The sequence below is a fragment of the Drosophila hydei genome, unplaced genomic scaffold, assembly GCF_003285905.1.
Source record: "Drosophila hydei strain 15085-1641.00,03,60 unplaced genomic scaffold, DhydRS2 tig00000056-arrow-arrow-pilon, whole genome shotgun sequence".
Lineage (NCBI taxonomy): Eukaryota > Metazoa > Arthropoda > Insecta > Diptera > Drosophilidae > Drosophila > Drosophila hydei.
Window position 1 is genome coordinate 1 of NW_022045655.1, and position 27,313 is coordinate 27,313.

At 38.7% G+C, this 27,313-nt stretch overlaps 4 protein-coding genes across 5 annotated transcripts; 2 read left to right on the forward strand and 2 right to left on the reverse strand.

Annotated features, from left to right (window-relative positions):
- Positions 1–5: 5 nt before the first annotated feature.
- On the forward strand, positions 6–2,598 carry LOC115483788 (protein sel-1 homolog 1-like; the record flags this gene model as incomplete). Its single annotated transcript, XM_030226046.1, is given in 10 exon segments — positions 6–54; positions 57–89; positions 143–292; positions 295–887; positions 959–1,133; positions 1,213–1,361; positions 1,431–1,728; positions 1,731–1,766; positions 1,831–2,036; positions 2,095–2,598. Coding segments are annotated over 10 exon segments (2,115 nt in total), but the record flags the coding sequence as incomplete, so codon positions are not given.
- Positions 2,599–2,695: 97 nt separating this feature from the next.
- LOC115483798 (26S proteasome regulatory subunit 6A-B-like) lies at positions 2,696–4,282 on the reverse strand. Its single transcript, XM_030226054.1, is given in 4 exon segments — positions 2,696–3,447; positions 3,498–3,918; positions 3,981–4,006; positions 4,009–4,282. Coding segments are annotated over 4 exon segments (1,284 nt in total). The 5' UTR covers positions 4,190–4,282; the 3' UTR covers positions 2,696–2,791.
- Positions 4,283–4,299: 17 nt separating this feature from the next.
- On the forward strand, positions 4,300–6,127 carry LOC115483797 (ran-binding protein 3-like). Its single transcript, XM_030226053.1, has 3 exons — positions 4,300–4,512; positions 4,660–5,096; positions 5,153–6,127. The coding sequence occupies exons 1-3, from the start codon at positions 4,497–4,499 to the stop codon at positions 6,017–6,019; spliced, it is 1,320 nt and encodes a 439-aa protein (XP_030081913.1). The 5' UTR covers positions 4,300–4,496; the 3' UTR covers positions 6,020–6,127.
- A 562-nt stretch (positions 6,128–6,689) lies between these two features.
- Positions 6,690–26,957, reverse strand: LOC115483796 (3-hydroxy-3-methylglutaryl-coenzyme A reductase). Of its 2 annotated transcripts, none has more exons than XM_030226051.1 (6): positions 26,263–26,957; positions 9,613–10,162; positions 9,220–9,307; positions 8,583–9,158; positions 6,927–8,513; positions 6,690–6,860 (listed from the first exon to the last, which is right to left on the reverse strand). In XM_030226051.1, exons 2-6 carry the CDS (start codon positions 10,034–10,036, stop codon positions 6,788–6,790), a joined length of 2,748 nt encoding a protein of 915 aa, XP_030081911.1. In that variant the 5' UTR covers positions 10,037–10,162; positions 26,263–26,957; the 3' UTR covers positions 6,690–6,787. The 2 variants fall into 2 exon arrangements, with proteins under 2 accessions (XP_030081911.1, XP_030081912.1); XM_030226052.1 differs by lacking the exon at positions 26,263–26,957 and adding an exon at positions 10,488–10,642.
- Positions 26,958–27,313: the final 356 nt, after the last annotated feature.

A 27,313-nucleotide genomic window follows, 5' to 3' on the forward strand; every position in this document is an offset into this window, starting at 1 on the left:
AACAGCAAAAGCTAAAAGCTCAGATCGAACTCATTGAAGCGAGAACAACGCCCGCTGCGTAGCCGATTTAACCCCCGAGCAGATGGAAGGTAATCGATTCGAGTAATATAACTATTCGTGTGTTGCAATATTTAAATTACAGCTCAAGGGCTTTACGAGAATGCCATGGAAATGCTGGCCAAGCCGCGCAGTGATAAACGCGTTGCATTAACACTGCTTCGCAAGGCAGCCGCTTTTAATCATCCCAAGGCACGCGCAGAACTGGCCTGGTCCGTGCTCTTGGGTCATTGGATGCCATTGATTTTCACCATGCCGCCGACGAGTTCGAGAGCTTGGCAAATGAAGGTGTTCATGAGGCTCATTTAGGTCTGGGATTCCTATACTCGGCGGGAGTAGGTGGCAAGAATGTCAGTCAACCACTGGCTCTACTACATTACACGCTTGCTGCACTTGGCGACAATACGCTTGCCCAGATGGCCATGGGCTATCGGTATTTGTATGGCATCAATGTGCCAACTAGCTGTGAGAAGTCCTTAATTCAATACAAGCGTGTGGCTAAGAAGGTAGCATCAAAGATTACGTTCGCCAACGGGCCGGTTGTGCATCGAGTCCGTCTGCTAGATGAGCTAGAGAATCCAGGCAGTCATGAAACGGAAATTGTAGACTATTATCAATTGCTCGCCGACAAAGGCGATGTGCAGTCCCAAGTAGGCTTAGGTCAGTTGTATTACCAAGGCGGGAAGGCTATTCAGCAAGATCACCAAAAGGCATTGGAGTATTTCACGCTTGCAGCCAACGCAGGCAATGCCATAGGTTTTGCATTTCTCGGCAAGCTCTATTTGGAGGGTAGTGAGCAAATCAAGGCGGATAACGAAACTGCCTTCAAGGTAAAAGAAACATAATGAATGAATATCTATTCGGTTGCTAAATATAATTAATTTTTTTATTTCATTAATAGTACTTCTCCAAGGCTTCTGAAATGGGTGATCCGGTGGGTCAAAGCGGTCTAGGGCTAATGTACTTGAAAGGTCTTGGTGTGCCCAAAGATTCCATCAAGGCTTTGTCGTACTTTACACAAGCTGCAGATCAAGGCTGGGTTGACGGACAATTGCAACTGGGCACCATGTACTTTAGTAAGTTATTTATTTCAAAGTTTACAAAAGATTTCGAAAATTTGTAATAATATTTGTTTTTGCTATTATTTAATTCTAGCTGGCAATGGCGTTAAGACAGACTACAAACTTGCGCTTAAATATTTTAATTTGGCCACACAGTCAGGCCATGTTTTGGCCTACTATAATTTGGGTATTATGCATGCTTATGGCATGGGCATGCTGCGATCCTGCCCAGCTGCTGTTGAGGTGTGTTTGGCATATGTTACAGTGTTTGCAATTATAATTCTAAATATCCAATATTTTTAACCATTCCAGTTCTTCAAAAACGTCGCAGAGCGTGGCCGTTGGAGCAGTAGATTGATGCACGCCTATAGTGATTATAAACAGAATCGCATTGATGAGGCGTACATGCAGTATTCCCTAATGGCTGAAGTTGGCTATGAGGTGGCGCAGAGCAATGCAGCATTCCTTTTGGATCGAGAGGAGGTTCATGTGTTTAACGATCGACATGAAGATTTGATTCGTGCATTTTATTATTGGAAACGAGCTGCTGGCCAGGGTTATTCAGCGGCTCAAGTGAAGCTAGGCGATTACTATTACTATGGCTGGGGTACTAAACCGATTTTGAAACTGCTGCAGCTCTTTACAGGTGCGTAGCTATGAAATCAACTAATTTCGGGCATTACAACCTTTCCTTATTATACTTGCTGTGCAGAAAAAGCTTCAGATCAGCAATACAACGCGCAAGCTATGTTTAATTTGGGTTACATGCACGAGCAAGGATTGGGCATGAAGAAGGATTGGCATCTGGCTAAAAGATTATATGATTTGGCAGCAGAAACAAATTCGGATGCCAAAGTGCCTGTCGCTATTGCACTATTCAAGCTTCAGATGTTAGCCAAGATTGAGTCAATAAAACAGGTAAGAATTATTATACATCCCACCTCGCCCTTGATCAATTCTAATCGATGCCATTCAGTCGCCATACAGATTCATCTTTTATATGGATGAAAATATTGCTGCCAATTGGGATTTATATATGATTACCGTACTAACCCTGCTATTGGGTATAATAATGTACACTAGACGACCATTCCAACAGCCAGATCAACCTGCACAGGCACCCCAGCCATTAGGTAATGATATAGCAGCTGTTCCCGTGAATACTGCACAAGCAGTTCCATTAGCACCAGTAGGAGCCACAGCGACAGCAGCAGCAGCTTCCGCTTCCGGTTCTTCTACTGGAGCAACGGTCGTTACAGAAGTATCCTCCACATCCATAACTACAACGACTGCAACCGTGTCTAGCAGCGAATCGTCCAGCCCAACAAATACGGCAAGCAGCTCATCTGCAGGGACAAGCAGCAGCAGCAGCAGCAGCAATACGCTCGATCCCACTGATTAGGCTTAACAAATTGTTTAATCATCCCTAGTTTAATTAGTGACCATGTAAATATTTATCATCTATTTTTTATTATTTCTGAATGGAATTTTTAGATATTTAAAAATCAGAAATATCTTACTCAAAAAATATATATGTGTTGTACTGATAAAACTGCTTATCCATGCGATACGATTCCTAACGCTAAATTTCTTCGAAAAACATTTTTTGTTTAATATATTTTCTTGTTTAATGTTGCAAGATTACAAATAAATTTAATTTGCGAGTTTTTAGTCTAGGCATAGTAGTTAAGATTAGCTTTCTTTTTGGACTGCACCTCCATGATAGCATCCATAAAGTCCTCATGCGTCACCGATGTAGCCGAGCGCCGCAGAGCAATCATGCCCGCCTCTACACAAACAGCCTTGCATTGTGCGCCATTGAAGTCGTCTGTGGAACGAGATAATTCTTCAAAGTTTACATCGTTGCTAACATTCATTTTACGGGAGTGAATTTGCATGATGCGTGCACGCGCTTCTTCATTCGGATGTGGAAATTCGATCTTACGATCCAATCGGCCGGAACGCAATAGGGCAGGATCAAGAATATCGACTCGATTCGTGGCTGCAATCACCTTAATATCGGCAGTTGAGCTAAAGCCGTCTAATTGATTTAGGAGCTCTAACATGGTACGCTGCACTTCACGATCACCGGCTTTCTCTGAATCAAAACGCTTTGTACCAATAGCGTCCAACTCATCAATAAAAATTATAGCGGGTGCCTTCTCCTTGGCCAGCGCAAAGGCATCCCGCACCAGCTTAGCACCGTCACCAATGAACATTTGAACCAGCTGGGGTCCAGCAAGCTTAAGGAAAGTAGACTTCGTTTGGGCAGCGCAAGCACGAGCAAGCAAAGTCTTGCCAGTTCCAGGTGGTCCATACAATAAGACACCTATGAAGAGTTATAGATTATTACATTTATTTCAGTCTAATCATACTGACCTTTTGGTGGATGGATGCCTAGATTCTTGAACTTTTCCTTGTGCGTCATGGGAAGTACCACGGCTTCGATGAGCTCCTGGATCTGTTTATCCAGGCCACCAATATCGGAATACTGTTCTGTGGGGCGCTCATCAACTTCCATAGCTTTAACACGAGCATCGTATTCAGCTGGCAGAGTTTCCAGAATCAGATAAGAGTCCTTATTTACTCCAACTAAATCGCCGGGTTTTAGTTTTTCGGCATCGACCAGGCCAATGACTGGCAAGAAATATGCCTGACGGGTTGAAGTTTTTATAACAGCACATTTGCCTTTGCGTTGGTTGTCCAGCACAGTAACAGAGCCATCATCCTCCTCTTCTTGCGGATCAACATCCAGCAGCTCGATGACATTGGACACCAGATATGGCAAAGTTTTATTAACCTAGAATATATATTTATATACATTAACTTACTGTTTCATATTAGTAAATACACTTTTCATACCTTTATTTTTTCTGTGTTGTCCTTAATTTCTCGTTTTGTGCTTGAATTTCATGTGTGATCCTCATTACCTCGCTCTTCATTATTTTAATTTCGTTATCCATAAGTCGAGTCCTGCTCACAATCTCATCAGTGGACATTCGCAGCACCTCTTCGCCCAATGATTCCTCGCCATCCTCCCATATTGATTTGTCCTCAAGTGTTTGGGCCATTTTTAGTTAACTTGTTTTAATAACAAACTTTATTAAATAAAACTTATGTTGTGGCTAGTTGGTTTCTTCGCTTTGCCTTTTGAGTCGATGACTTGTAAATTTCGTGTTTTTTTTCCAACCTTTAACAAGTTTGACAGATACATGTGTTGTACAATCACCAAATGTTATCGATGTTAAAACAATACCAATGCTATTTTGGTATCGATAGTCGATCGTTTTATAGCACTAATATAGGCTTGAAGAGAACGCTTTTTTCTTGTAAAATTTTTTGGCTAACTATAAATCACAATCATATATTTTCATTGCCATGTCCGAAAATAATGGTAAGTGTGATAGCTATGCCACTAGATACCGTTTGTCGTGCGTATGAGTCTTGGACATGTTCCAGAGTGACAGAGGTTTAGCTCGAATGAGCCAATATAAAGTGAAGTTAAAGTCAAATCTTTGCTTGTTCTTGTTGTGTTTTGTAGAGGCGTCGGTTGAATCCAACTGCTTCAGAGGCGGTTTTACTTTGAAGGCATCGCGCCTTGGCGGAGCCGTGCTGCGGCCACCTGTGCTCGGCGACAGTTCTATAATAAGCTCGGCTCTTAGCAATACCAACAGCAACAACAGCTCTACAACGTTAGCCGGTGGAAACGAGAAGACTGATGAAGATGGTATTGTAGGTAATCCGTTTTTACGTGAGCAGAGGGAAGATGAAGACGAAGCTGGCGCCCAAGTGGTGGAGTCCACAGAGAATATTGATAAGGATGACGATGAAATCGATGAGCGGCCGGATCCGCTCTCAATGCTGCGCAACAACGGCATTGAGCGCTCCAACATATTTGCTGCGGCTAAAACAACTTTGCCGCGTGTACAGACAAGTGGATTTATTTTCGGCCAGAATGTGCACGAGCGAGTCGTGGGGGTATGATTTAAATTTAAAAACATTTCTTAGATATACAAATATTAAATGTATTACAGGAAAACGTTAGCACAGAGTCGAATGCAGAAGCTGCATCGTCGGGAACAGTGGAAGCTACCTCATCGCAATTGCTTTTTTCCAGCGTCATTCAGAAGGCTGCCCAATCGACAGACAACAACAGGGAGACGTCTGAAGCAAAGAGCCTCAATGAGGTGGCTCGTGAATACGAGGAGAGCCGTGCACAGAAACGGAAATATGAAGAGGTTGAGACCTTTACCGGCGAGGAAAACGAAATTAATATTGCCGATGTTAGCTGCAAGCTATTTGCATTTGTCAACAGCAATTGGGAGGAGCGTGGACGCGGCAGTTTGCGTCTCAACGATGCCAAGGATGAACGTGATTGTTCGCGCGTCGTCTTTCGCACGTCGGGCAACTTGCGTTTGCTAGTAAACACTAAAGTCTGGGCGGCAATGGTGGCCGAACGCGCCAGCCAGAAATCGCTACGTCTAACTGCCATGGACAACACAGGCACCGTAAAGATCTTCTTGGCAATGGGCCGACCCGCAGACATTGCACAAGTGCACAAAGCGCTGAGTGAGCGTATTTCCAAGCGCAAGCTGACGCATCCAGAGGAGTGCGCGGTGGTAGAAGCCAAAAATGGCATTTCATCTGAAGCCTGTGCCGTCAGCGTACAGCCCGAATCAACAACTAACGATGATGACGAGGATGAGGCAGTGGGCGGTGTAGTTGACTTAATGCCAACCACTGGGTCCAACACAGCCATTGCCGAGGCGGATAGTAATGAGCCCAGCCCAAAGAAGGCGCTCATGCTGGCAGACAGCAGTGTGGATGCAGTCGTGTCAGCGGCAGATAGTGATGCTGATGCAGAACCCAAGGTGCTGGCTGAAGAGGAAGAAGGGGCTTAAAAACACTTGGCCTACGTTTTCGCTCTTTTTTCTCATTATTTTATTTTGTTTCAAATAAAAAAAACACAAATGAAAAACCACAACACACTAAATAAAACACATTGTGAGTTATTATCAATTAATTATAATAATTTATTAATAATTATTATTATTAAAGTAAAATAAATGAAGTTCCGAATTGAAAGCCCGGGCGCAGCGTCTAAAAAAGACATTTATCAATTAAAACATTTCGTGTTTTTCTCGCTTGGCACCCTCTATAGTCTCGTCTACTAAAAAAACCATTGATTTTTAAACTTTAGTCACTAAAACTAGTTCGCTTAAGGAATACTTTTTACAAGTTTTTGCGCTTGCACTAGAAATATGTTTGTAGAAAAAATAGGCTCATTATCGTATGCACACATTGATATATATATATATATATATATATATTAAATACCTATATATATATTTATATATATATACATAGCTATACTCGTATTAACTAAATGGAAATTGCAACAACATTGAATCCCAGACTGCGTTATACTTGATACTAGTTTTAACAATTACAACAAATATGTATACCGCATACGGACACAAAAGGCTTTGGCTTTGGCTTTAAACAATCGCTTAATGCTGCTGCTGAAGTTTGGCCTGGCCAATTGATTAATTACAATTATAATTATAATAATTAATTCAATAAGCATTCGTTTCAACAAAATAATTTTAACTTGAACGCCCCACTCGATCTGAGCGCCTATGTACAGGGAGGTAAAAGTGGCGTCAGTTCTAGCTGATTGTGCTGCAACTGGAGACGGTCACGTTGAGCGGATTGTTGGCGCTGCTTACAGCAATGGATGACCTAAAGTGAAACCGAACGACAAATAAATTAGTCTTTTACGAAAACGAACATCGCTTATACTCTTACCGATTGTGACGCATGTGACTCTTGACTAGATCGCTGTTAACCAGCGCCGCCATTAGGCTCAGTTCACCGGCCATCACGGTGGCACAGACGATTTGTGCCAGTTTCCGAGCATTGTCGCCGGGGTGGGTGGCATGGGCGCCGCGCACGCCCAGCAAGTCGAGGCAGGCACCCTGTCCGGGCAGACCTGTGCCTCCGCCCACGGTGCCCACTTCCAGCGAGGGCATGGTGCAGGTCATATATAGATCTTCACTATTCTCGTTCCAGCACTCCATAGCAGTGGAACAATTACTGGATGTGACATTCTGTGCAGGATCCTGACCGGTGGCTAGAAACACAGCGGTGACCATGTTGGCCGCATGCGCATTATTGCCACCAATGCTGCCTGCCATAGCGCTGCCAGACATGTTCTTCAGTTTATTACACTCGACCAGCGTTTTCGCGTCCGTTTTCAAAACTGAACGTAATGTGGCTGCCGATATGGTGCACTCAGTGACTACGCGCTTGCCACGCCCCTTAATCCAATTGATTGCTGCGGGTTTCTTGTCGCAGCAAAAGTTTCCGCTCAACGAAATGATTTGCATGTCGGGAAATTGACGCTTAATGCAACGCAGGGCCATCTCCGCACCCTTGGACACCATGTTCATACCCATGGCATCGCCAGTAAGAGCCACGAAACGTATATACAGTTGCGGACCATCCATGGCTATGTGACATTCTTTCAAACGACCAAACCGAGACGTCGAATCGAACTCTGTCTTGACCACTTTATAGTTTTCATCGCTCTCGATCCACTTCTTGGCTTCGGAGGCACGAGCGACACTAGGGAAGCGTACACAAGGTGCTCGCGTCATGCCCACATCTTCCACCACAGACCGAACGCCGCGCACAGAAAGTGCTTTGCAGCCCCGATTCGTGGATGCCACCAAAGCACCCTCTGTTGTGGCCATAGGCACATAGTAGCTCTCTCCATCCAGCAGCAGTGGGCCTGCATATCCAACAGGTATTGGCACATAGCCCAGGACATTCTCGCAGCAGGCATTCATCACTTTTCGGTAGTCAAAATGCTCATAAGGCAGCACTTCGAGGCGTGACAAGGGCAACTTGGCACGTTCAGCTATTAATTGGCGACGAATGCGTATCCCACGTTCTGCATCGTCCAACACTGACTCAATCTTGTAGAGCGGACAATGAGGTCCTCCTGCTTTGACAATGACAATGATTTCCTCATCACTTAAAACGCTGGCGCCGCCGATGCCATCGGCTTCGTCGGTGGAGTTCAATAGCTTCAGGCATTCCTGAAGTGGACGTGGTGGGCGGGCTGGTGCTCTCAGACGCTGTCGCACGGATACCACGTCGGTTTGAGTGGATGCATTTGTTGAGCTGTGCTCCTCAATACTGAATAGTGGTGTGTGGTTTGGGCTCTGCTTCGGCACTTCCTCCAGTGGCGTAGTCTGAGAAGCCTTCGCCGTGGTCGACTGAGGAAGCTGATTCGGCAGAGTATCCCGATGGTCAAAGAAGATTAGCTTAATCACAAGGGCAATCAAGACAATGAAGATGACTATGTGATCAGCGCTCATTGTTAGCCATCTGAAAAAATAAGATTGGAATCAGTTAAGATTTTATTGATATGGTCACATTCCCATGTTGACAACATACTTGATAATAATATCAGTTATTTCGCCCGATTCTGTGCGATTGTTGTTTACATTCAGATTTAGCGGCGGGGAAAGAGTCTTTTCCACAGCATCGTAGTCGCTGTTGCTGAACACTACCCGACTGTAGATGTGGACTATCATCAAGCCAGTGGTCATGATAAGTTTCACGCGCTGCAGCACTGGATTCGCCTTTTGTTCCTCCTCGGTGAGAGATTTTAGCAACAGCGAGCCTTTAGCGCGCTCTCTCACGGCTGATATATCGACACCATTGCGCGACAGATCAAATATAAGCGAAAGACAGGCGGGGTAGAAGGTCATGAAGACCACATAGTTGACAAGCACCGACAGTACAGCAAACATGCAAAGCACCTCCAGCCGTTGCACACCCGACAATGTACCCACACCCACCAGTAGTACCTCCACAATGGTGTCTAGTGTAATGGTTGGACCCAACAGTTCCAGGCCCCTTGCTATATTCTGTGTGACCTCCGCCTGGCTGCTGCCCGAGAGGGCCAATTGTGCCAATCGACCCGAGTTCGATAAATCGATAACCAAAAGCAATACGAAAAGCGCATCTCTACAAACAAGGAGGTTTATACAGTTAATAAATTGGACTGATTTAACTGCGGTTAACTCACTTGAGATCCGATATATCGCTGCCCAGAAACTTGATAATGGCCGTCGTGAATATGAAACTGGAAAAGAACGTAAAGAGACCGGCAATACCTGCAAACAGAAACAAAAGCAAAAAGTCAGGAGAGCGCACTTGAATTTGAGTTCGAGCTGGGTTCGTCAACTCGTATTAGTAGCAGAGGTCGTTTCACTTAGAGACCGCGTGAGAAATACCGCCAAAAAAATAATAAAAAAAGAAAAAAGGCAGCTAAAATATTGCCCAAACATATCTCAAAATAGTGGCCGTCCAGATAAACAAAGCATATTCTTCAGACAGAAGCTAATCGGTTGTGTCAACACACGCGCCCATAAAATCTTAGAGCCATGACGCAATCCCCAATCAAGTCAGACGCACTTACCTAGCACATATTTGGAGCCGAGCCTATGCAGACTGCAGAACTGATAGTAACAGTAGAGCACCGCTGTACAGCGCACAATGGTCATTAGGATTACATCGGCGGCATTATATTCAGCCTCGAGGCCATCGCAGGATTGTCCCCAGCCATGACAGGGGCGGTGTCGACTCGACGTCGCCGATGACGTTGTGCTGGCAATTATTGGCGGCTGCGTACCACTCGCTGCAGATGCTGCTCCAGCACTGTTAGCTGCAGCAGCTGCAGCCGCTGTCGTTGCACTAGCACTGCTAAGACCATTGGTCGGCTCTACGGTGCTGCCCTTGTCCAAAGTCAGCATGCATGCTGTGATGGTAAGTAGGGCGACTATCACCTCCCAGGGATGCGATGCACAAAATTCGCCATGGGCGCGAAACAAACGTCCAATCATCTTTGCTGCCGCTGCGTTCAGTGAGCTCCTCCAGGTCTCTGGGGTTAACTTGGCCGGCACCACGCTGCTCAATGGTCCAAACACTCCGGCTGGCAGCTGGCACTACTGCGAAACTGCGTCCAAGCGCTGTAATTAAAAGACCCAGAGTAGTTAAATTGCTGTATCATAGAGTAAATCAAGGACTAGAGGACACAGGGCAATCAACTTGCCTGCACCACATAATAGTTGTGCCACCCGAACGAGGGGAACAAATTAAACACAAAAACTAAAACAACAAAATTTTTATCGATTGCTATTGACACATTTGGGCGTCCGCCTGGGCCGTTCGTTGGATTTCTTCTCAACATGATAACAAAGAACGAAAAGCCGATATATGTATATATATTCATAATATATAAGTTGGCAGGATTCACAACCAATAAATACCCTACACAAACTGTCTTTGCATTACCAGCAGGTTTCGGTTACAGAAGCTTGAAATTTGATGTTAAGCCTGGTAGTACTGAACAGTAGTCATGTTAAGCCATTGATAGCAAGCGACCCGCTATGTGAGTTAACATAACAAACCTCTGTTGTTTTGCTACTACCAAATAGATTGGGATGTTAATGTAATATTTACTTTTTGAAAAAAGCTAACGTGACTCGCTGTCAACAACAAAATTATCATATATGTTAATCAAATTATGTCGCTGATTCGCCTTTTGCTCATTCAAAAATAATAATCCAAAATTCGCGCATAAATTAATAGAAATGTTATTAATTGTAAGCAGAGCAAATTTTGCATTGTTATATTTACTTTTATTCTTATTCAAATTTAGTAAACACAATTTAAAATTTTTAGCTGACTTTTGCTTTCAGTGAAGCTTAATCTAAACAAAATTTATTAGAACTGCTCCATTTTTCATATTTTTATTTTTATTTTTAATAACTAACAGTGTCTTAACATAACAGGCCTGCGCTTAATACACCCCTCTTCTCAATGGAAAGCTGGGTATGCGAAATAAAACTTGATGCTCTGGTTATTACACTAAGCTGCTTTAATCGCGTCCTTGGACAAGCATTGTGCGTATAGTTTGCCAATATACGCGTGTGTATGGTTGTATGTGTATAGAATGTCTGTAGGTAGGCTTTTGCCTTTGGGTTTACCTTTCGCCTACCGCCTGCCCACTGATTGATGGCATAAGCCAGTGCGGCGCCTACAATGCGATCAGCATATCCGCATGCTTACGCCAGGCATTGCCGACTGAACGGCTGCAGCTGCCCGAGTTAATAAAGCCAGCAATGCGATTTGCTCGCTACTTGGCACTAAGCACTTGGCTCTGGATACAAATCTCACTGAACGATCGCACGCAACGTGCCCAGCATAGGCAAGCATCCTCTCTAGCAGGCGCCATAAATATTCAAAAGTCTGCCTGTGCCTACGTCTGTCGCCGAGTTTGAGTTATGCGATGCTGGACTCTGATTCAAGTACCGTTGCTAATCGTGCCAGCCATAAAATATATCTTTTTTTACTTTAAGAAAAGGAACGAGCCATTTTTCTGGGTTGTGTAACTCGAAGCCTCTGGTCATAAACTATGACTACTGCAGTTGCGCTTCCATTCTCTGAGAACTGTTTGAATATCCATGAAAAAAAAAATATATATATATTAATATATATATATATATATATATATATATATATATATAAATATATATACATACATATGTTGCATTTTGGGCATCGTATGGGTGTTCACTCACTGGCACTGGCTCTGGGGTGCAATAGAGTTGTGGCGATCGTTAAAATTGTTGGGTATAAACAATGATCTCATATAGATACAGAATGTATTTTTTTCGTCTTCATTTGCTCTGGCTAAAATAAAATTCAATGTAATTGTCCGATGCTATTTCCAGCTACTACGGGGAGCACAAAATTTTATGGCAAAAGTCAACCATAACAGAACGCCTCAGAGGCCATGGATGAAAGAGTAGATCAAGATCATGATTACACAAAGCTAAAATCTGAGTGCAACATATGTACGCGCATTTAGGAAATATTTTATGGCTACGGCACCTTGAAGTGAGCCAAGAATCTGTATGTTTTCTAGTCTGATGCATTGTTACAAAGCCCGCTTTTCCAAGCAAACGTCAAATCTGATAGAATTTCAAGTTAAAACTTAAAAAGTTCTAACCTTTCCTAGCTAAACATATATTTAATAATTACCAAATAAGTTATGTGTCTATTATCATTTAATATATTAGACTTTCGGTGGATAAATTTTACACTTAAAAGCCAGCCGAAGATTTGTGACTAATGCTTTTATTTAAAATGGGAAATAATTTATGTACATATATTGTACTCAACAATTGTGTTCATGAATTTTATGGTTGACGTAAGCTGAGAACTTAAGTCAACAGCAATAAAAAGATTACTTGAATCGGTGAGCAGAGTAAAGACCTTAAGAGCTTTCTAGGCCCATTAAAAAATTTTGCAATTAGAGTTATATATGGAACTTCTCTTATGTATATCATTAAAGTTGAGTATTTTATCAAAATATTACAACTTTCCAGTTGTAGAAATTGCCACAAAATATATTAAATCTGCAGTGCTGTATGATTTGTAATCTTTTTTAAATATCTAAATAATAGTGGTCATGCCCTTCACAGCAATTTATGGGATTTTTTTTTATGACGGGTAATTAACATTTTAAAAAGAATTCGCGAGGCTCGAAGTACACATGGAGATGGCAACCAGATCAAATATTTACATACCGTCAAATGATTCGAATCTTTCGCTTTGTATTTAAAAGCTTCGCCTCGCTCAGCTAAGTAAGCTAATGTCAAAGCTAATAAGTCACGATTATGTCTATTATGTTGTGAATTTACATAATATTAATGGATAAATTAAAAGTATACAGTTGTTCTATATAATCTATTGAAAACTTTCTTAACACGTGAATTAGATTGGAGATAAGAGACTTGACCCTATGACCTCGACTTGGCGTACTTAACTACTTTTATCAATATGAGGAACAATAAAATTAAATCGACCAATTTCAGTTTCCTGCCTTGAAACTCATCGCATATAATTAAACTGATAATGATGATGATAATAATGACTCTGAGGACAATAATGATGTTGAGCTGAGGGGCAAAATTTGCAATAGTGGAACAGATGAGCAAATAAAAACAAACATTTCAAATTGCTGCTTGTTTTGTTCTGCCGTTCAAAGTGCATCAAGTTGATGTTAAGGCTCTTGACAAGAAATGAGAAGTGTGAATGATAATTGCAAAATAGTTTTGAAAAAGTAATTACCATTTCCATACGAATGTTTATTTTGAGAAAATGAAAAAAGCCAACAGCTATAACCATAACAATAACAATAATAAGAACAACAACAACGTAGACAAGAATAGTCCGGCCAGGGCGCCGCTGTGTGGATAAACCAGTGAATGGCGAAATGTTAAATTTAGCGATGAAATTGTGGCAACTGGAGAATCTCAAATAGTGTTGCTATCCATGCTTGTGTTCGTGTTGCTTACGTATGTATGTGTGTATGTGCCTTGCATTGTTTTGCAGGCTTTTTCGTTTACATTTGAAAAGCACTCGCCAAACGGAAATGGCGCTCGACCTCAACCTTACGAAAGTAGCCCGCGGCAGACAGCTGTGTGTGAGAGAAAGGGACAGAATAGAAGCCGCTATGTTACACAGAGAGTAAGCGCAATAGGAGAAACTCGCACAACAAAAGCAGAGGCTGGTCAAAGAAGAAGAAAAGAACTTAACAGAAAGAAAAAACTTAACAGAAACAATGAGCCGCAAGCAACGAAAAATAACAGATCCACAGACCAGAGACCAATTGGGCCATTGTTTTTTGTACATGGGTGTATACATACATGCTTACATACACATAAATAGCCACAATTTGGTTTTTTCAAAAAAAATTCTGAGAAAATTTCAGACAGTGCTCATATATAGCATTAACAGGCTTTCCCCGCGCCAATTATGCCAATTGCTGGAAGCCTGGCTAATTAAGATGCAACAAGTGCGCCAAGTGCTACCAGGAAAACATAAAGTGAATCATTTTTAAATATTGACAAAAAAATTCCATGCTCATTTTATATTGTTTTTGTCGAAAATGATTTATATGATTAACATAGGGCTGTTAATTGCGAGCGATAAATTTAGTTTTGAATCATCAATTGGCCAAAATACGAATAAATATTCTGCATATATTAATAATTATATTATATATTTTATAACTTTTCTTATATACAGATTTATTTATATATATAAATATAAATATATTTTAGTTGAATTTGAATATTTCTTGGAACTAAGTGTCGGCACGGATTTTTGGAAAATTCCCAAATACCGGAGCAAAGTCCAATGCAAATTTGTAGCAATTAGCGCCTCAAATAATTTGTTGTTATTTATATCGTGATATTGTTTTGGTTCATATTTTAAAATTCGATTGGGTTTAGTTTTTATCATGCGGACTTTTCTGGATTAGTCTACCCACTGCTTGAAATATCGTTGCTAATTCTGCAGTGAAATTCGTATTGAAAAAATTCAATTCGATTTTTCAAATTATTGAGATTTCGAAATCATGCGCCCGATCAAATATTTCCTATCTAAACAATGACCTAAGCAAAATTCAGAATAATATTTTGTTTATATTGATTGTATCGCAACAAAGTGCCTTAAGTGAAAAACATGAGTTTGCATTAATTATAATACTTTGTATTTATTTTTATAATTTTCTATTTTAATTTTAAAAATATTTCCCTCAAAAATGCAAATTTATACTGACAGAAACCCTTTTTGGCAATATATAAGCTAGAGATGGATGCACAATGGAGGATAAGTATATGAGCACAAAAAGCAAACTCCATCTTCGAAAATTAAGTTTCTCCTAGTTTCGTTAGATGTATACATGAGGTAACAAAATATTATTGGAGAACAAAAAATGAAAAAAGTTATCGATAGCAAGAATATATTTTTAAAATGGAACTCTTATAGATAGACAGGTCCCTAGGCTGTTCATAATCATCAAGAATTTACTCATCAAATTATAACCAATTCAACCACGCCCAATACCTATTAGATACATTTTAACAGATTTTCAACGATGTTCAGGCTATAAATATACATCAGTTTTTATCAATCTGAATATAGACTCCAGCAATAAAAAGAGCCAGAACAAAAAAGTGACTCAATTATTTTTCTTCTTATGACCATTTTTGTGGTCATAAAGAAAAATGAAATTAATATTTCTCTGAAAAATTGGTTTGTTTCTTTGGCATACTGCAGACATAAATTTCAATTGTGATTTCTTTTTGTTCAAACGAATTCTTTAGAAGTTACACAAACTGTGTGCAGATTTTCGACACATTTCAGTTGCTGTAGAAGAGATTCAAATTGGTTTGCTTAAAGCTATTTAAACAGATGACAGATGAACAGAAACAAGTGAGAGTGCTATATTGAGGAGTGATAAAGAGATAAGGTATCAAAAATCGTAATAGTAATCTAAAAAATCTGTAGACAGGATTAGATCGACTCACCTCGGCGTGCTGATCAAGTATATATAGAGTTTATGGAATTTACCAAGCATTTATCTACCTGTTCCATATATTTTCCCATTTATCATTATACTCTGAATTCCCTTTTTAATGAATTCAGCGCATAACAAGGATAATGAAGGTCGAACGGAAATTTAATAGAGTTAACTTTTGTTTTCATATTTTCATTGTGTCATTGTTCTTGTCATCTACAGTTGCAATTTTAATTAAGAATGCATTAATGCCAATCAGCATTAAATAACTTATATAATCCACATCGACATAAGCTTATTTGTTGCAGAGTTCGCTGTGTTTTGAGCGAAATTCAATAATTAATGTTGTAAGGTCAATTTAATGGCATATTTAATGTCAAATACTTGTTTGCAAATAAATCGTATCATCAAATAAAATAGTTTCAGAAATAGCTAAAAATATTAAAAGAACAGCTCTGTACTGAAATCGGCTAAATTCTCAGCACTGATAGGGGTGCTAAAGTTCGCAATGGTCAAATGACGTTAAGGAATTAGTCACGCTGTGCCATGGTATATTTTGTTTACCCTGAGCAAATTTAAAATGATTTAAACCTGGCATATTGGTTTCTTGTTAACATATGTAACATATAGAAATAGGTATATTATAGAACAAAAACAAAAAGCTTAGTTTAGCTGTGTCTGCCTATCTGCACTAGACTACGTTACACTAATATGAGATCCGCTATGACAAGGTCATGAATATATATAAGCTGGAATGCTTTACTAGTGCTCAGGGTATCTCCTAGTCGGATAGTCTTGCTTGTTTATATATCACAACTTTTTTACATACATTTGTCGTTTGTTCCGATAAGACGATAATGCTATTGCTCGAGTGAGAAAACGTAGACAGAACACAATTTCAAACATAACATGAATTTAGCTTGGGGGAAATTAGTTTCATGATGAATTGTTGCCATTGATAGAATTTTATTTTTTTTATAAGAGTGCTGCAATGCAGTTGAATACAATATTTATATACACATATATATGAACAGTTATGTGATCATTTTGATAGCAGTCGATGAATTTTGGTTGCGGTATGAAAGTTGCTCTATTTCCAGCTAAGAGTTTGCTCTACTTTTTTTGTACATCAATGGCATGAAAATAGTTCAAATCGTTAGATAATAAACAATGTCAATGCCACCTTATAGCATGTGCGTGCACAGACTGACGTACCTATGTACGAATTAGAGAGCAGGTACATAGTATTCGAGATAAGCTAACTAACATAGCTGGCATTCAACTGTATAAACTCGCTTCTCGGCCATTGAATTGATTGCTGAAAGTCGCTTCTTTTGTAGCTTTCCCCCAACCAGCCATGTCAACAGCTACGCACTATTCCAATTAACATGGTCGGCAGCTAGTTTGCCAGATAAAATATCTAACTAATTAATACCACTTAGTCTGTCACAACTGCAATATCAAAAAAATAAAAGACCAAAATGAAACTGGTTCAGATCACTCAGCGCATTAAACATGATTGAAAAGAAGATTAATGTGCGGACAATAAACGAAACGTTTCACAAAACACAAAAAATGATTACCAAAAGAAACCTATTTGTATACCCCTTACTTATTATATGCCTCAAAGCGGTCATATTAGACAGTTGGTAATAATTGATAAAGTTAATTAGTTTAATGAGTTGCATAAGTCACTTGACATTGATTTACTTTTGCATAATATTTGCATAACGATTATTGAAATATGAATATATATTTAACTGTTCATTAGCTTAATATTTGTTCAGCATTAGAAATGAGATTTATTCTCTTTTTACTGCCCAGGTAATTTTGCTAAGCAATAATAAACAAACGGACTAAACTTTTCCACTGCTTTTTGACATTTTATTACTATAATTCAGACTCATTAGATTTCGCTACTCGAAACAGTTTAAACTAATTCTTGTTCTTGAGTGTCATAATAACTTTGTTGGTCTCTATTATTTTATAAATATTTTTTTATATATATGTATAGAATATTATATTATTATATATAATATATTATGATATCCGAGAACAAGAATTACTTCATTTATATATATATATATATATATATATAATATTTAACAAACTTTCTGTTATGCTCAGGCTCGATATCTAGAACTATAAAGTCTATCGACAGGGTACCTAAAAGTCGAGCAATTTTTTGCCTTCGTCTTTTCTTTTTTTGGGTATTTTTCAGCTTCTTTTGAGGCGAATGTCTATGTAATTTACAAGTTTCTGAAGAAAAGTAAAAGTTGTCGTTAATGCCAGCAACGCCAACAGCAACAACCTCTACAACAACAGCAGCAGCAGCTACAAAAAATATCTACCAAATAAATAAATTCAATAAAAACAGTTTTACTTTCTACCGAAAATGCGAATACCGCTAATTTGTATGCAATCAAAGTCAGGAAAAACTTTAAGCGCCAAAAAGCAGCTAAAACTGAAATCAGAGCCCACACATACGCTTACACACGCTGGTTATAATTTGCATTCAAATATATCTGCTGTAAGAGATTTATATGTGTATATGCAAATTTTACATATCGTTAAAACTTTAGATGCTCGAATCACTTCAAAAGATTTCTGCGGCAGTGAGCCAAAAAGTTTTACAAAGCAAACAATTTCCAATTAAAAGACATCAAGTTGTAAACCTCTTTTTTATGCTGGCCAAAACAGAACAATGAGCTAAAACGAGCTGAATGTCGCGCACGACAACCGACAAGCGACGGACGACACGTGTGCCAAAAGCCTTCAATATGAAGGGAGAGCATCGTTTGATAAATATCGTTTCGGCCATGTTAATGGAAGCCAGTTTGGGGCGTAAATGAAGATATTGCCTTCAGCAGCATCATCATCATCGTCATCAAGTTTATGATTCAAATCGAAGTTGGTCCAACTGAACGTATTTGACATTGACCCAAATGCAACGACCATTTATTGATTTTATTTGATTTTATTTGTTCAGATTCAGATCGCTGAAGACCAAACAAAACACAAAAGAAACACCGCTTACATTAACGATTATCCAATAAACAGGAACTAAAAAATAATAATAATATAGAAAGTTTTGGCAACGGCGACCAAAGAGTTAAGTTTGATGCTGAAGGTGCTAAGTTCAACAAATTTAAATAGGGAATATCAATACTTCAATATTAATGCAGAAAGTGAGAGTGGAGAAAACTTAAAATTAAAAACTAAAGCAAAAAAGAAATCTATAAACAACTTTAAATTTAGATACAAAATAAAAGTATCTAAAAAATATAGTCATCTGAGAGAACTACCAATATTGATTCGAGGAGGCTGCGCACAGACGGACGTAATGTTCTTTCAGATATTTATAAAAAATATAAAATTTTACGATGATCAAATATTCATCTTCATCTTGTGAAACAAATAAAAACAGAAAGTGATTTAAATATTGACGGCTCTTTCACTTCACTTGAGCAAGACCCACATCAGTCTCTTACATTGTGACGTAACTATGACGAACTTTGCGAAAGGATCTTGATCTACATTCGATACAAAATACAAGAACTGAAGCCGCTTGACCATTTAAAGAGTCAACAGCAACTTGACGACCTCGAAGCAAACATTGAACGTGAAATTGCTGCTGCATCAGGCAACTTGCGTGAAAAATTGATCCAACATTTCAACATGCCATGGCAAAGAAATTGAATTTCATTTATTTTGTAATCAAGTTAACTCATCGATATCTCAAATGTTTTCCCTTTTATCAGCATCACGAAAAATTCGCTCTTAGATATGTAATATAAAAGCCGTAAGCTGACGGCAATATAAATTAGGTTTGTCAATATTATTAATATGATAGAAAACATAAATCAAAAGATCTATCAGAGTAGATAATAGATTAAAAAAAATAACAAATTATATAAATATATATATGATATACTTTCAAATTTCAATTTCAAATTTAATCCATGCCAACTTGTTTAACTAGTCAAAGGGTACTTGGTATAGAGTATGGCCATGACAGCTGTAAAGTTCGACTTCGAACTTGAACAAATGTTGAGTAAAACAAATGGAGTATGCGAATTTCATTTCAAGTGCATAATACAGGCAGTTTGAAGGCAATCAATTTGGCTTCCGAGTCTAAGCGTCTGTAAGTGTAGTCTGAACAGGTCTTCGGGTAATTGGCTGGCAACGCCGGTTAATTGCCCATTAACACGAGTCGGGACATGAATATGTATGCACATTTATGTCTAAATGCAAGCTTATAAAAATCTTTGTTAACAATTTAAGCAATCGGAGGCTATAATTAACAAAGACCATAATTGAAATGCGCTAGCCCAAGGCTGATGCGGCACGGCACGGCACGCGTGGCCAACTGATCCGAGGCACGCCTTGAGATTTTAAAAATAGCATACGATGCTATACGATGCGATTCACATCGGCTTCTGGCGCCGATATGCAATCACGCTAAGTAATGCCAAAGCTGCCTTCATGCTCGGTTAGCTCGGTTTAGTTTGCCGCACCAAAGCTCTTAACAAAGCTTGCAAAACACTTTAAACATCCTTCTAATCGCACACGGTTACCCATCGAATCATCAGCTAACTACCTACACATACCACAAACTTGCACACTCGCACACATACCACACGTCATCATCATGCTCATCATTGCCCTATCATCGTAATCATCATTAATGTTGCCATGGCTCGTAAAATCGTTGAGTTTTCCCTCTGCTGTCAGCTTCAGTCTTGTAAATTCCAATTTTAATTTTGCATGCAGAAAAAGTGAACAACAAAACATAACTAACCGACTTAAATACCCTGTAATCACTTTAAATTCTCATTATATTCACAATGTTATCGTTTGAACTCATTGAACACAACTATATCCTCATTTAACATTCGCTGTTCAAATTTGCTTCGTATCATCGATAACTTTTTAATCGATTAGAAGCGCAATCAAACTGCAGTTTTGAATCTTCAGCCTACAAATTTGAATAGAAGCCTTTTTTCGGCTACTTGCCAATGACTTCAAGAGATAAGAATAAAAGAATATATAAATTAAATAATTTTTGAGTTGAGTGAAAATTTCTGTTTAATTCCCATTTTTATATATAATAATTGATCAGCTTAAGACATATATCTTTTGTGGCCTATATATTTCGGTGTATGTTTTTGTTTTTAATAAATTATATTTTGTTTACATTTGAGCGAAAAACCGTTTACCATATACATTGATAACTGTTTACTGATTGAAATCCCCAATCAGCCCATTTGTTATTGTAGGGTATATGAAGGAGCATCGCCAACGCCATTCAGTCACTGATATTTGCCGGATGCAATTTCAAATTTCAATCACATTCATATTACACGGCTGCATGCTCGCTGAGGATTAGGTGGAGAGCAGAGCCCACCCACGCCCAGCTCCTGCTTAATACAAATTGATTCGTGTGGGCTAAATTGAATGGTTGCTGGGATTAGGGTATGGCATAGACCGACATAAAAGTGTTAACCGAGGAGAGTGCGCATATTTGAAAACACACACAAAAACAATAACAATTCGAAAAGAAATCGAAGAAATTCTAGAATAAACTTTTCGATACTCAAACGCTGCTAGAGAAAATCACATGAGTCATGTTTTAGCGAATCATGGCGAATAACGTATAGCGAATCTTTCCTAGAATTGAGAAAAGCTTTAAAAAATACATGTTTCACATCGACTCTTTAAAGATTACACAGACATTTTACGAATTGGCACGCAAACCACTAGATACATTATGTACATACAGATAAATATAAATAAATAAATATATATATATATATATATATATATATATATATATATATATATATATATATATATTTATGTATGTGCTATATACTATGTTGTTTGAGTTCGCGCTAAAAAAAAGCTTCCTCAAACACTTTGTTTTTGGCCAACCCAATATTAGATCATTGCACAGATACTTGAGTATACAAGATATACACTTAAGTATCTTAAACAAATTGATCTGCTGCAATATCGATTGGCATCCGGTGTACATGTAAGTGTATTATATTTTGTAATACTTTTTTGTCTAGTTCTAACTATAAAACATTTCCTTTATCAGTGTAGCTACGCACAAAAGAAATGTTATAATACATAGATATTTTTTGTAGTTATGGCTAGTTATATATATATATATATATACTTTTGCAGATACTTTAGTATACATATATATATATATATACATATATCTATAACTACTTTATGTCATACCCCAAATTTATTAAGAATTTTTCTTTTCAGCCACTTTTCCAGCTAGTTTCAGATACTTTTGTATCTTTCAGATATCCTTGGAAATAAGGCGGAAATCGTTTGTATATTAATAAGGTCAGATACAAGAAAAGTTTAATATATTGCTAAATACTTGTGCTATTTGTTTATTATTGATTCATTTATTTACTTTTAGTTATTTTTTTTTTGCCATGCACTTGGTAGCTTATTGGCATTATTATGACAAGGCCTAACAATAATTGCTGGTTGACTTTGAAGTTTGATTATAAAGCCTATGCGAGGGTCAAATCACTAGTACAGCTATAAATACAAATACAGTATGTTAGTGTGTATAGATCTATATACACATATGTCTGCATTTCCAGACCAACATCGACAGCAATTACATCTTCGTACATCAAATTCCACATCGAGTGTAGTTCAAACATTGTACGTTTGTGCAATATTTGCGAGACCTTTGGTAGAAACGCCGCCCCGTCGAGATCTGAACAAACATGCATAGAACAAGAGACGATAGAATTATGCACAGAGAGCCACAAGATAATTATATGGAGAGGCAATCTCATCAGCAGCCCTCTACTTTTTTTTCTTTTCTCATCTTCCATCTTGTGTGTATTTCAATATTTGTGCCGCTCATTGCATTCACTTGGCAGACAACAGCAGCTAACTACAGTGAAACCAAACTCTATATTTTGTGTAGTAAAGCGTGAGAGGAAGAGCTGCTATTGAAATACACATTTAATAATGTGAAATTCTCGAACCAAGCATTTGATATATAACATTTAAGTATTATATTTTCTCGTATGAGGTTTGCCCCACTGTGCACTGTGCAGCGACCGCTGTTTGGCCAATGCAAATAACAACATGAACCGCTGTGACGGTGGCAATAAAACATGAGGCAAAAGCATGTGACATAGACAACTTGGCAGCCCCACTAGCAGACACGATGAATGGGAAGTGGGAGCTACAGTGACTGCTCCTCAGTGGTGCGTGGCCCAGTCTGGTGGTGCAAGTAAAAGCCACTTGAGCTGCAAACTTGATTATGCCATATGCCTTACGCCAATACAAAAAATCTAAAACGCGCTCGTTTTCAGTTGCATTTAGTTGTTGTTGTTGTTGTTGTTGCTGTGTTTTTTTGGGTGCGGAATGTTGCGTTGTTGTTCGTGTGATAGTTTTTGATGTCGTACCCAAAAGCCATTAAGAGTCATCAGCATGCATGGCGGTCATCAGCTATTTGGAGTGCCAATTGCACGGCGTATAAAATGCTTTGAGGTTGAGGCAACTGAGCAAATACCTGCCCACCAACAATTGAAGTTGAAGACACCTGGTGAACCCTGAACATGAAAAAATTGAAAGCAACTGGTTTTCCAATGCGTACTGCCGACCTCTTTCACATGGAGCTGGAGCAGCACTAGGAAAAGCTGCCACGAGGCGCGCTTATCTTTAATCAGAGATTTGCATAAGTTGCTCAGCAGACGTTGCGGCTCTAATAATCATAAAATTTAATATGTTTATGGCTAAAACGTGTGTGTGTGTGTGCTGCTGTTGTTTAGGCCTGGCACAGTCGTGTTTATATTTGCATTACAAAGGCATCTTGAGTGCTGCCTCTTCTGGCACTGGCTTTGCCATTGAACTGATTTGATCGAACAACAATTTAATTGCAATTTTTTTATGGCCACCCACAAATGGATACACTGGAAAAAATCAAGTTATCTTCAATTCAATTTTTCCTCTTCTCGAAGAAAGTTCTTTAAAGCAGGGCTACAATTAAGTCTTAAGTCGATTTGAAATCGATTTTAGTCAGTTACAGGAAAACAGACTTTGGTCATAACACTTTCATTTATTTAGTCATATATATTAGATTTTAATTAGGCCTAAATAAGAGGACTATCATTTTGAGATAACGATGGAAATTCACATGGAAGACTACTTGAAATTTACTTTGTCACTTGATTTTATAACCACAGTCAGCCTATGGACTGAACTGGCCTTCGCCTTGGTCTTAGTTAGCTGCTGGACGAGGAAGTTACCTGGTTTTTACCTGTTCGCTTTGAGAGATTTCTTGTCTGATGGGAATCGATTCAATTAGCACATACAGTTTGACTCAGCTAGCTAACTGCGTATATGATGATGATAATGAAGAGGATGATGATGATGTCGCTGTCGCTGATGATGCGAATGAAGATTATGAAATTGCAGCTTGAGTTCGAAATTCGCGCGCACGCGTTTTGAATGCGGGCTTTGCTAATCGCGCAATCAACTGGCACGCATAGCGCGCATATCAAATACAACAACATGACAAATGGAAACACTCACACATACATACACACACGCACACACACACGTACACACATCTATACATATACATAAAAACAGTTGTTACTGACAGCGCTAGCTGAGCGCTCTGCGGTTTTGGCAGGTGGTTGAGGAGAAAGTTACCAACATTGAAACAACTTTTTTTTTTGTTTCGTGTGTTGCCATTGTTGTTGTTGCTCAAACTTAAAGCAGTCCCAAAAAATCAAAAGCTAAACACTCACATAAAAATGCTACCAAGCTATATACATATACGTATATATGTAAATATATAATATATGTATATATTTAAAAATAAAAAAAGTCAGCTGAAGAAGCAACAAAATACGTAAAAAAATTAAGTAAAACGAGGGAAGCGGCGTAAGCGATTATGAAATCGCCGCCAATGGAATTCGAATCAATGTAAATACATACACAGCCGTGCAAGTGTGTGTGTGTGCGTATAGTTATGAGGCATGCGGCTTGACTTTGGCCAAGTCTCCGGCTGAAAAACTCTTTCGCAATATATACGCGCCGAGCATCGAATTGAGGCTTGGGCCTGGCACAGACAACTCCTCAACTTGGACTGGATTGGCCTGTAATTGAATCACACTTACACGCACGTACACACACACAGGCAGCCACATTGACACACACTCATACACTCATGCACACCCTTATGTATATTCAGTTGGTTGGCCACATAACGCACCCAAAGAGGAAGCGACAACGCACTTGACAGAGTTGTTGCCGTTGTTGGAGTAGCTCTTGCTGCAGTTGCAGTTGCTGTTGCGGTTGGCGTTGCAGTTGCCGTTACAGTTGATGCCGCCAGCGTCTCTATGGAATTTTTCACTTTTGCTTTTAATAGCCAGTGTAACAGACAACAGAAAAACAAGAGCAGTCAACATTCGATGGCAACGCAAAGCAAATTGCACTTTAGGAATGTATTTTTTTCATTTATACCCTGTGTGAAGTGCAACTAGTTCGTAAAATTCGTAGATATATTATGTGGAATTTCCGTAAAAACAATTGGGAATCATTTTCATAAGCTATTTAATTTGAAACCCGATATTGTTTAAAACTTTGGGATTGTTAGAAGAATATATTAAGTTTATTTTAAAAAAATTAACTATTATTATAAAACAATTAATTAAAAAAATAATAAAAACTTAATTTAATTACAATTTCGATGTCATTAAATATTCAATTTAAATATAAAACTAAGTAAATTTTTGTTAAAAACTGTTCGGATTTTTAAATGTACTTATACAGACATTATTAACGAATTATAAATCATTTAGTGAGCGTTAAATTATATTAGCGTTTTGGCCTAAAGTAAGTTTATATAAATGAAATCAATTTAAAAATTGTATTATTCACTCGAAATATAGAGTATTTATTAGTTAATCATGAAACAAAGACATGTCACACTTGTACAATATTGTTGTATTTTTATTTATTTATTTTTCATATTTGTGTTGTTTTTTCTTTTCTTTTTATTTGGATATTTGTAATTGCCGCTCTTCACATAACTGTAAACTGAATTCGAAGCAGGCAGACAGGCGGGCAGTTCCGCCCGTCTACGCCAGATGTCGCACGTTTCAATTTGGCGAACGCATAGCCTACTTGGGCTAGGGTACTTTAGCAGGGGCCTGGCCAAGGAAATATCAACTGCGCTGACAATGATTTTGAAAAAGTGGCAGAGACTTTCGAGCACCAGTTCGACAGTTGCAGGAAATGGGAAAAGTTAAGAGCGCAACAGGATACAACATACCGCTCTCACCCTCTCGTTCCCCCTTGTAACAAAATCATTTTCGTCGATGGTAGACAATAGAAATGTGCGTCCTCGACTGCCTCAAGTGCGGCCAGGAAATGCACTTACAATAAGCATGGGCAATAGGCAATAGGGACGCTGAACGGAACATGCGGTGCACATGTTGCGCCCGCAACATAATGGGGCAGGCAAGCGCCACGATAAGTGGCGTAAACAATTGAATGGAATTGGATTGGACAGTTGCATAATAGTTTGCTGCTCGGCCAAAGATTAGCCAATTGATAAGATTCCACTGCAACGCGACAGTACGCACAATTGCTAACAGATCTATAACTAAACATATGGTAAAGAGAACTAACCTCGCTTTTGATATATTCAATATAGATGCTTTCTGTTGCTGGGTGGCTGAACACTTCGATGTGTTTTGTATCTGATGATTGGTCACGGACAAAACAAATGCAAATGAAGCCGCTTATTTCGCTTTCAAGATGAAACGCTGGTGTTTGCCGATTGGCAAAACACACACACCACAAACTAGCTAGCAACTAGTTAAGAGTTTTATTTCCAGTTTATATTGTGGAGCACGTCTTTTTTCGTATTTAAAGCACAAAATCTATTGAGTTATGCGTATAAGTTTTATTTATTTGAACACTTTGCAAACAAATCCACATAATGGTTCGAGTGTGTGTGAAATGTAGTTAATAAATTTTTAACATTTATATAACAATCACACAATCATTAACATGCTATTGCTAGTGCAGACAATTTCGTTTTCTATTTTGTTTAAACAATCAGAGTGTTACTTTTCTTTTCTTTTCGTTTTTTTCCTTTTTTAGATACGGGTGCTCTTTGTAGTTATTACTAGGTGCGCATGAGATTTGATTGTTAAAATAGAACTGCACGGATTTGCACTAGTTGAGTTGGAAGTACTTGCGGTTAAGCTGAATTTAAACTATCTGACGTGTTATATCCTTTATCGTTCACGTTTATAAATGTTTGGAAATACGATTATATTTTTTCCGTGCACCACGACTTTCACGCTCAGCTGTTCTCATTGAACTGAACTCCCCACGCAGTGCCCAACAGCTGTTCGTTCTGTTAACAATGAACAGCTTAACAGTGGCAATTAGATTAACAGTCTCTGCTTATAACATTGCATCGAAAATTCTAAGTTTCTCGCAATCGTAATATATAAAATTTGATTCTTCCTTTAAACGAACGTTACATAAAAATATCGAAGATCGCTGCTAGGCATTTATTTTTATTTACAATTTGATAAGTGATTTCATCTTTTTAAAGTTGAGCGTTGCCAGTTCAGTGCATAACAGTTGCTTTGTTAGTGCCACCACTTTAATGGTTTATGTCTTTGCTATTGTAAGTGGAGTATGTACGATACCTTGTACTGTGGAA